This window comes from Plasmodium coatneyi, chromosome 9, assembly GCF_001680005.1.
Source record: "Plasmodium coatneyi strain Hackeri chromosome 9, complete sequence".
Classification (NCBI taxonomy): domain Eukaryota; phylum Apicomplexa; class Aconoidasida; order Haemosporida; family Plasmodiidae; genus Plasmodium; species Plasmodium coatneyi.
Genome location: NC_033564.1, coordinates 492,532 through 503,115, shown reverse-complemented (window position 1 = coordinate 503,115; position 10,584 = coordinate 492,532). Strand labels below are relative to the sequence as shown.

Sequence of the window (10,584 nt, the reverse complement as noted above, 5' to 3'; positions counted from 1 at the left end):
TAATTCTGCGCATGTACGGTAGTCTATTTTGTCTATGGTTAGAAATTATATTTATGCACTCCCATGCATTGAGAAAGAATAAGACGTTTTTTCATCCACATTTTTACAGATAAAAAAAAAAAAAAAATTCGGTACAATATTTTTATGATCATCGAATTCGTTATTTTTCTGATTGTTTCCTTGGCAAATGTGTCACTTGTTCTTTGCGTCTTTTTTTTTTTTGCGAATGTCTATATCTGCCTCCGGCATAGTGGATTTATCTCCACATGGTCTCATTCCAAACATGATTGAACAAATGGACGTTAAAAAAGGAAAATTTTACACTGCACTTGCAGGTAAAGCCATTTTGTTATGCCTCATCTTGTAAAAGGTGTAAACATAAGGGGAAAAGGTTATTGAGGCCGGAGAATGAAACCCTAAGAGAGCAAATTTCTCCATTTCAGCTTAGCATGGTAGACGTCACCGCAGTTGGCGCCATTATACACATAAGACGCAAACGTCCTTTCTGATTAACGGCAAGTAGAAAACTTTTAAGGTGAACAATTTTGCAAAAAATTTGGATTAATTTTGCGCAAAAAAAAAAAAAAAAAATAATATAAGTTCAGGGGAACTTTGCGCGAAGGGATATTGTACGAGGCGATGTTGACGCAGTGGAACATACACTTCGGCGTGAAATATGCGCGCGTGTATGTTCGTAGACGTTCCCTTTACTTTCCACTTCACTGCCAATGTTATTGTCAACTGTACGCCATTTTTATGGCCCATTCTACGGCCCATTTTTCACCCAATTCGTTTTTAACTAACCATGTCCTAACACTTTAATCCTTTCTGAAAATAAAAAAGGGCTGGCAAAATGGAAAACGCTAAGGATGAAAATGAGGAGGACATAGACATCTCCGCGACTATCAATAAAAACCTGGACATCCCTTTATTGATAAAAAAGAAATTACATTTGAGGGTAAATTCAGTGGAAAAATGGGTCCCACGGGAAACCGGCATTTCCAGCAGTAACTGCGTGAGTATGCGTGCCCCTCTTTGTAGGATTTAAGGCGCAAAAATAAAGACCTGAGCGTGAAGCATGCGGATATTAAGAAGGTTCTCCAAGAGAAGGAGAGTTACTTCAGGTTCGATTCGGCAGACCTGTGTATGTCTGTATGTATGTTCCTTTTTATCTGCCTGCCCATTTGTATGCACGCACAGGGTCATCTTAGGCACACATTCGCCCCTGCTGAACATGTAACAACTGGAAATACCCACGAGGCATAATTGCCCAACGTCGCTTCCTTCGATTTGCAAATCACCCTAAACAGCTTTAAGGAAAAGGTGCACAATGAAAGCCGCGAAAAATTGATAAAGGAATACCAAATGGCTACGAAGGTTGGAAAAAAAAGGACATACGCACGAATGGGTGCAAATGGACCTAATTCGTATGGACAAAAAAAGGTGCACAGGAACTGTCCCCCCACATATATATGCCCCGCAGGACAACTACGACAGACAAGTAATTCTGGAGGAGAAAATAAAAAACAAGGAGAAAAAAATAAAAATGTACGATTTGGAGATTAACAAGTTTAAGGTGGCCATTGCGGACATGCACGAGAGGATAAAGAAGGCAGACTGCGACATGGTGGAGAGTAAGAAGAGGCTGCCGCGTTTGGCGAAGGGAAACGTAAAAGGCACGAAAGGGATAGAAAGCCAAACATCAACGAAATGGAACTAAACGGCATGCAAGAATCCCTCACCTCCCCCCTGACGCGTACTCCGTCCGGTGCCCCGATGAGGAGTTAGCCCCAGCTCGCACAACAAATGAGTGACACCCTACAATATACACGCACTTTACACACATGTGACAACCGTTCAGGGGAAAAATGCCTCAGCTTTCTGAGCAAACTGAAGGAGAATTCAGCTGAGTTTGTCCAGTTGGACATCTTCGACAGGCTAGAAACGATATTCAGCTCGCGCGAATTTATAAAAAAGAAAAAGGAAAGTCTTAAAGCAAAGATAAATATTATAAAGGCTAAGATAAAGGACACGGAGGAAAAATATAACATAGCCTTAATGGTAAGGAATCGTTCTTCTCTTCGTTGTGTATTTTTTTATTTTTTTTTTTCCCCCATCCCCGTTGGTTGGCACGTTTTTATATGCTCTCATTACGCCCATGCAGGACAAAGAAAAGGAATACAAAAATCTCGTTGAGACCTCAGAAGGCGTCTTAAAAAAAGAAAAGGAGATAGCGGAACAGCTCAAGGAAAAAATAAATGAACACAATAAAAATGCACTGCTTCTGTATAAGATAATATCATGTGTCGATAATTTTTTAAGTCGCTTTTCTTCATTCCTACCGGAGCTGCGTCATTACAACGTTAAAAAGGACGAGGAAAAAAAGTACTGAAGAGGAAGCGCCTATTAGAAGTTGCCCCCATAGGGGAGCATACAGGACAACACTCTACATACTACCTACACTGATCATCATTTCGCTGCTTGGCAATTCACGTCCATGATTTGTTTCCCCCCTCTTCCCATCAAAGCAAACTAGAAAAGAAGAACAAACCACAGGATATAATGGAAGACACGCAGTTCATAGATACAGCCGATTTTAACAATTTGGAGGAGGTAACAATGGAAGGCTTTTTTCCTTGTCAGAGTACTACGTGTGGGACAAGGTCACCTTAGTGTCCTTCACCGTATGGTAAGGAGAGCAAATTCCTGATCGTATCATTTCACGCACCTCTTCTGGCACCCCACCAATGGCAGGATATTCTCAGAAAACTGGACGTCATCTACAAGTACATTAAGGACACGATCTACATAATCAACAAAGCCAAGAAGGAAATTTCGCTCAAGGATGATAATTATATGGAGTCCATGAAGAACAATTTCGGTAAATGGGGAAAAGAAAAAGCGACCGCCATGGAGGGAGTGGCGCGCCTGCGTGAATACGGGGCCGCACATTTTGTACATATATCTCCGTCCGTTTGCACATTTCCTCCAACTGGAAAAATTTCCCCCATTTTTCAGATGACAATATTGAGTTCCTCACATATAATAACATCAAAGGGAAGAATAACTAATCCCCTGGGTGGAGACATATTTTCCGAGGGAATGAAAACGAGGAAGAAGCGTCGATTTGTGTACTTCCCTGAGGCATGGACCTGCGTGTACCCTTTTCATTGTGTGTAAACAGACGAAGACGCATGAAAATGGGCTGCCCCTTTTTATAGCTTCGCGATTAACGCGCGCTTATAAATTCCGAGTACGAGCTCAAAAGGGGGAACAAAGAAGTGCACAGAAAGGTATGTCCTCAAAGGACAGATCATGGGAAAGATTACAAAAAGTTGAAAATTTTTTTCTTTTTTTTTAACTCTTTATTGTACAATTTTGCGCCCTTTAAAAACTCCGCAGTTGTGCAAATATACAACAAACACGCAGCACTAAGCGCAACCATATGGTAACATTCTGGTGGGTTGTCCGTTTGGGGCGTGCGTATATTTTTGATCACCCCGTTGGGTCCCTACCAAGAGGATTTGCCCCTCAATTTACAAAAAAAAAAAAAAAAAAAAAAGGCAAAATAGTGTGCCACTTTGCCCATGTATTACCCATTATCGATGAAGCTGCAACTAGTGGGAGTAATCCCATTCATGTAGGACACTTCGCTCAGGAACTCCAAATAGGTAGTGACCTTTTCCTCGTCAGATAAAAAAAACGGGAGCATATTATCCTTTACGTCCACATAATTGGAAACGCTATTTAGGCACCTTAACCCGATGTTGCCCGAATATAGCAACTGAAAGTTGATACTTTTGTGCCACTTTAAGATGCTATACGAACCGATGAAGTATAGCTGATCGTGGTAGACACTGCCAGGGGTGGCAGTATCCTTTAGTCCTCGTTTAACCCGCGCGCACATCTTAAAACATGTATCGGCATCCTTTACAAAAGTGTTTAAAAAGAAAAACAGCTTTGAAAAGGTGTAAAAATTGCCCAAACAAACGGTTAAATATTTTATGGCTGGAAAAACAAGGAAGAGGTAATTTCTTCCGAAGGGATACATTGAATTAATCACAGCTAATCCTTCTTCAGTGGTACAACAGGAAGGAAAATTATACATGTCTAAATTGTTCCTATCGTGATTTATCATGCGTAATAAGTGTGTCCCTATTTCATGATTGCACAAGGAAAGCATCATTTTTTCGTTAAAACCTTTACGGCTTTGTAAATGTAAAAAATATTGTTTTTTTTTTTTGAAAATTCTCACTGCAGATATTAAGTCCTCCTTAAATTCGATTTTTATTTTATTCTTTATTCCATTCTGTGTTAAGTATTTATTGATGTATTTTTCCAATTCGTTTTTTTTCACCACTTTTTTGTTTTCATGGAAAAGGCCCCTCTCGTAATTTTCATACGTCTGAAAATTGTCCATCACCATTTGTATTATTCGTCTTGCTTCGTGAAATAAATGAAAATCAATTTTTTCCCCATTCGTTTTGTTAAAAATGTTTTTCACTTCTTCGTCAGAAATGTTGTAAAGAAACGTTGGGTTTTCTTTCATATTGGATTTGTAAAATTTCTGTTGCGCTTCCAGTAAGTTTGTAATTATGCATTTTTTTTTTATATTCATTTTTTGGACCGTTTTTGTGTACGTGGCTTCGTTAAAAATGGCTTCAATAAAATTTTCTACGAAATTTAGCAACTCTTCATCGGGGATAAATAGTAGTTTTACGTAACTGGGGTGGGGAAACCTTGCGAGGATTTTTCTGTCCTCCCTGTCTTGCATCTTCCTTTTAGCCGCGTCCATTTTGTGGTGAACATAACTCATTTGGTCAATTAGTTCGCCCCTCTAGTTCGACGCATTTTTCTCCCCCTCCACGAGTCGGCATTGGTTACTTTTTTTATTTACCTGTCCTCGTTTGGGCACAGTCACCAAGTGAGACCTTTTTCCCCGAGCAATTTTTTTTGGTAAAAAGAAAAATAGCGGATGCAGGGAGAGGAACTTCAAGACGGTATAATTTGCGCATCCCTACGCGGAACTTGTACAGGCATGGCATTACACATGATTCCCAGGTTTGTTAAGCGCTTTATCCGGGTAAGGCAAAGGACGTGTCCCGTTTTGCCCCCAAAACTGCTATCTCGTCACCGCGGGGGGATTTCCACTTAACGAGGGTGAAGTGCTTTACAATTTTACAACTTATACATACATCAATAATTTTTCGAATGGCACAATATTTTTTATTTACCGTGAGGCAGTTCCTCAGGCGGTCTGTGCCCTTGGGCGCGCAGGAATGGAGTAAACAAAACGAAGTCCCGTTGGACGAAAAGGTGTGCACCGGGATGCCAAAAGTGAATCCCATTTATGCATGCGCCATTGGAAGTGACTACAATTTTTCATACTCGTTAAACAATCTGCAATAAAGGGCGCGTAGATGATCGGGGAAAAGAAAAATTCAATTGAGGTGCGCATGCAGGGAGATCTGCAACGCGAGATGGAACAACGGAACGACCTTATACAACGCACCGACGTCATACAACGTGACGGCGAATAAAATCGAAAAAAAAAGGTGAACGGCGATCGAAATGCAAAAAGTAAATATAAACAACAAAGCGATCCACATAGGAAACGCTTATCTCCATGGCACATAATGAGTTAACCTGAGGGGAGGGTATCACGTGAAACCTCCCTCTTTATCCATTTTTTGCATGCAAAAGGGGGAATTCAGTCTTGTGGGGATAAGGGTGATCAAATATGTATGTGGATACCATTAACCTGGTCACACATATACATATGCCCAAACCGGTTTGTTCCTTGACAGTTTCTCCTACGCGGGTTCTACAGAGAGCGCGCGTACTTTCTTAATTTCCCGTCGGCCTCCACAAAAAGGCGCTTCATTTCAGCAGTTCTTCCTTGTACAATTTCGCATGTGTGGTATACTCGCAGGAATTTTTCGCGTGCTAAAAAAAAACAGTGAAAAATGCACACATAATGATGAATATGGATGCACAGAAATTTCAACAGCGGGGAAAATGTTTTTCTCTAAGGAGGGGAAAATTTCAAAAATTGGGGACTGCTTAAAAGGTGAAGCATTCAAGGCGGGTGCGAAGTGAATACAAATGAGATAACTAATTGCGGAGGGGAGGAGAAAAAATCCCTCCTAAGTGGCGAATTGCCAAAATGAGACTTCCCAAATGGGCGTTTTTTCCCCCCCCCCTACACAGGCGAAACTGCTTAGACAAAACACTTTGGTCAGAGTGTTGTCATTTTATTCGTCCCCGCTATGTTTAGAAACCCTTCCAATTCAGGGAGCAAACAAATATTATTTATGATGCAAAAATAGGGGCGCGCCTCAGTAGGTGCGAACTCTGTATGCATATATGCCAGGAGTACCTTAAGGAAAATCGTCTGGTTAAACTTTTTGGCAAGTAATAAGGTACGGTAAACCATTTCGCTGACGTCTGGAGAGTCGTCATCCATGTGGAGCAACAAGGTGGGGAAAACCTCTTCACAAACTTCATCAGATAGAATTAAAGACTCATTCAGAAAAAGTGAATACAATCCATTTGCGGACAATTTACGAATTGTGTTACTGGAGTCTTCCATTAGCTTTAGCAAAATATTTAACAGGTCCAATAAAATATTATTATTGCTTACGCGCCTTGCAATTTGTGCATATATGGCGATGGCTATTTCTCTATTTTCAGCATTCCACGTATCATCAGTCGAAGATTTGAGGACACATACCAAATTTTCAATCAGGGCATTATTTTCAATTACATATTTATGGAGGTCCTTTTTTACGAATAATGTTCTTATACAATGTAGAGCTCCTTTTCGTGTCTGCGCCTCGTTTAGACCACTCTTCCATGTGCATAAGGGTAACAAAATATTTTTCAATATTTGTTGCGAATTTTTTTGTAAAAAATTGGGGAAAATATTCTTCGAACAAAACAAATTTAAGAACAATAAAAATTCTGATTTTATTAATGGCCTTAATTCTTGATTCATAATTATGAGTAAGAAATCCATCAAATGGTTCGACTGTTCCATCATGACTTCTTCACTTATGTTACACAAAAGTACATTTAAAAATTCAATGTTACATTTGAAATTGTTAAGGTCGTTTATATTTATCATCGTGGGAACGTTCTGTACAAAGTGGACATACTCCTCGTTGTAAAAATCACTTTTTGTTTTATCCCCATGGTGATAATGCTCAATTTTTTCAATTAATTTTCGCACTTCTGATTGTGGGCAAAACTGAGTATCCGACAGTAGAACGACCAAAAAGTGGAAAAAAATTTTGCTGTACTTTTTGCAGTCCTCCCTGATAATGCTTAGCAAATATTTTAGGGTCATCAACATGTAGGGAAACGCATCTACGTGCTCGTATTTCGCATACTCGCTTATTAGAAATAAAATGAAATTTATTTGTTCTTCGTCCAGTTTGCTTTCTGTTGGTTCGTTCTGAAGGTAGTAGCCGGCTAGCAACTGGGACAGCATCATGAGCACGATTTTTTTGTTGTCACATATTATGGGGGCGCTGTCCACGGGGTAGTGCACCGATTCGTCTATCGAATCGTTGGCCGATTCGTGCACCGCGTCTCCCTTCACCACATCTTGCGGTTCCCTTTTATTGGGTTCTTCCCCCCTGTCATCATCCGTGGCTCTCTTTTCCAAGTGCTGGTCTAGCTGATCACCCCCACCAGAATGCTCCTCCAAAAGAATGTCGTTCTTCCTGTGCGCACTCCACCTTTCGTACGCCTTCCGTTGGTACTTGTGATAATTAGTGTTTGAAAAAATATATTCTGTGTAACCTCCACCACTTGTGTTGGTTAAGCAGGAGGTGAAATTGTTTCTGCCACTTCCATCTCCATCATGCACGCCACTTGAGGATACGTCGCTAATTTTGTAAAAACTCTCCGCAACTTTGCGAACGTTGCAGTCGCCTAGCAGCAGTTGGGCCACTTCGGGGAGCGTCACATTCAGGGGCATTAAATACCCACACGTGATAATTAGGCAGACAAATTTGGTGAGGTACAAAAAGGAGTCGTATTCGTAGCCGTACTGCGAAGCGGCGTTCTTCAGCGTGCCGTCCTTCGGTGAGACTTCCTCCGCAGATATACCACACACCAACAAGGGCGTTGTCGGGCAGTCGATGTACTTAAACAAGACCAGCGATCTGTACACAAAGGACAAGATGGGTCTAACAAAATGAACTGTGTCGCAGTAGGTGCACAACAGAAACGCGGTTAGAATGCTGGCGAAATCATCCTTCCCTTCGCTCCACGAATTTCGTTCATTATTCATAATCTCGTAGAATAGTTCCTTTTTTATTTCCCCAAAGAGGACAGGAATATCACTGCACACAACGTTAAACGGGGAGGGTGTGTAAAAAAGGTTGTTCATCCTGGAGAAAAAATATGCACCTGGTGCTTCCCCCGAATGTACATAGTAGTGTTCCTTCTGCCAAATGGTTCTTCCCTCATAAACATTTTCCTCATTTCGAAGCACATTCGTTTTTTCAGTTTCAGAATGTGTGTCATTTTTGAGAAGTTCCTCCTTGCCTACATGCTTCTCACTTGGCCCATTCGCTATTCCCTTTAACGAAGAGGCTATCCTTTTCAGGGCAGCGTAACATCTCTCGTTGAAGGAGGGCGATATATTTGTATTTGCGCACAAAAGGACAATAAACACTAGTTTAGCCCTTTCGCATTTGCTTAAATCGTTAATCTGTAAATTCCAGACTTCAATGCAATCCACCACTTGGAGCAGAACGGTGCTCGATTTTTTCCTGCACAAGTTTTTTAAACATTCTGCGAGGTCATCAAGGAAATCTCTGTTGCTCCCAAGGCATAGCAGCTTTTTCAGGCATCTCAGAGCTAGCTAAAATGGAAAAAAAAAAAAAAAAAAAAAAAATTTATTGCACACAAATGGGTATGGTTGGTACGGTCAGCTAGCCAAATGGAAAATGGTTGCAACAGTAGGACAGGGAAGTTCCCCTCCTTCCAATCGCACATAAAGTCCAACCGAATGTCATCTCTCATTACCTCGCGAATGTCATTCTGTCTTACGGCTAAGGCGGTCAACAAACCTTTCAACAGGCTCCTGTACAGCTGCGAAGGGGGAGGGCACAGAACATACTCCTTCGAATATATAATACATACATCACATGGTATACATATAAAAATAACTTGACTATAGCGAAATAAAAATTTGTAATTACGTGATTAAACTCCTTTGGCTTGTTTTCAAACGATAGTTCACATAACAACTGGCAGCTGATTTTTTTTATGAGGGGAAAGGGGTCTTTAATTAAAACTGATAATGCCGTTAAAATATCTTCAAGATAGGGGTTAATGTCCAGCACATGTGGAGCAGAGTCCGCGCATTTGTTCCTAAATCTGTGGACAATAATGCTAATAAATTGCACAATTTTTAATCTGACTTCTTCTTTATCTTCTATAATTTTTTTATTTTTATCTTCCTTCAATCTGTTCGTACAGATATAAAGAAAATTATCATCCCTGCTGACATTTTTAAATAGCACGCCGTCTAGCAAAGTATCGTCGAGATTTTTTTCAATAAGAAAGTAAATGTCAAGCGTAAAATTCCTGCACTCATCGAATTCTTCGTTAATCCATTTGTGCAGCTCGCACAGCAGATAGTTGCGAAAAAAGAGACAAAAATTTTCCTTTTCTTCTTCCTTGCAAATGGTAAAAAATTCTGACAGCTTTTCATATATTATTCTTAAGGCGTTTAATTTTTTGTCTTTGTCTGATATTTCTGTGCTGTTTAAAATGTGTATGGGTTGTTCGACATGTTTGTGCAGCGCGTGTTGGCTTTTTTCTTCGTGCAACATATTGCTCATCGATTGTGCGGTGTGTGTGGGGCATAAAATATTAAGATTGGGTCAAGTGAGTAAGAACTTGGATGCACCTATGGAAGCCTCTACTATGGCAGTAGGGACAAACCCCAGTATCAGAATATGTACTAATATTTACTGAAGCGGGCATCACAAAACAACAACATACAGGAGAAAAAATATGAAGGAGCATTACAAAGTCACAAATGGGAGAAAAAAATTGGAGCAGCCCTAGTACGCAAATTAGCGGAAATTATGTTAACCTACTTTTTACAAACATTTCGTTAATTTTGGTGTTCCCCTTCCATTTGTCATTCCTTTTGATGGACTTAGCAGGGGTGGGGGAGGGAAATAGGAAACGTACACAGTGCTTACACGTTTGTGGCGATGCGAATCACACCGCACATTGTCTCTTTGCAGTTTTCTCAAAAAAAAAAAAAAAAAGGAAAAAAAAATCCTTCCGGTTGGGTGCGACATCGTATGCAAATTCGAATTATCATAATTCTTTTCTTAATTCTTTTTTTTCGCCTTTCCACGTGTGTTTTTGGAAAAAATGAGCACACCGTTCGGGGAACATTGTATACATCCTGGCGCACCGATGCGAAGAGGGCCTTTCATCTCTGCACTGCGGTACTGCCGAGGATATTGGTGCGCTGCCAGTTGGCACGCCGCTACTTCGATGCATCAGTCGCATTTTCGCCTTCCTGCATTCTCTTATTTTCCCTTTTTT

The 10,584-nt window shown here is 40.5% G+C and overlaps 2 protein-coding genes across 2 annotated transcripts; one reads left to right on the top strand and one right to left on the bottom strand.

The window, feature by feature from the left end:
• Positions 1 to 97: 97 nt before the first annotated feature.
• PCOAH_00024440 (Uncharacterized protein) lies at positions 98 to 3,071 on the top strand (the record flags this gene model as incomplete). The annotated part of the gene is made up of 10 exons (XM_020059249.1): positions 98 to 686; positions 844 to 958; positions 1,042 to 1,124; positions 1,311 to 1,377; positions 1,484 to 1,652; positions 1,862 to 2,061; positions 2,165 to 2,385; positions 2,529 to 2,613; positions 2,755 to 2,881; positions 3,019 to 3,071. The coding sequence occupies 10 exons, from the start codon at positions 640 to 642 to the stop codon at positions 3,069 to 3,071; spliced, it is 1,167 nt and encodes a 388-aa protein (XP_019915151.1).
• Positions 3,072 to 6,238: 3,167 nt separating this feature from the next.
• PCOAH_00024430 (Uncharacterized protein) lies at positions 6,239 to 9,860 on the bottom strand (the record flags this gene model as incomplete). The annotated part of the gene is made up of 3 exons (XM_020059248.1): positions 6,239 to 8,875; positions 9,040 to 9,105; positions 9,216 to 9,860. The coding sequence occupies 3 exons, from the start codon at positions 9,858 to 9,860 to the stop codon at positions 6,239 to 6,241; spliced, it is 3,348 nt and encodes a 1,115-aa protein (XP_019914958.1).
• Positions 9,861 to 10,584: the final 724 nt, after the last annotated feature.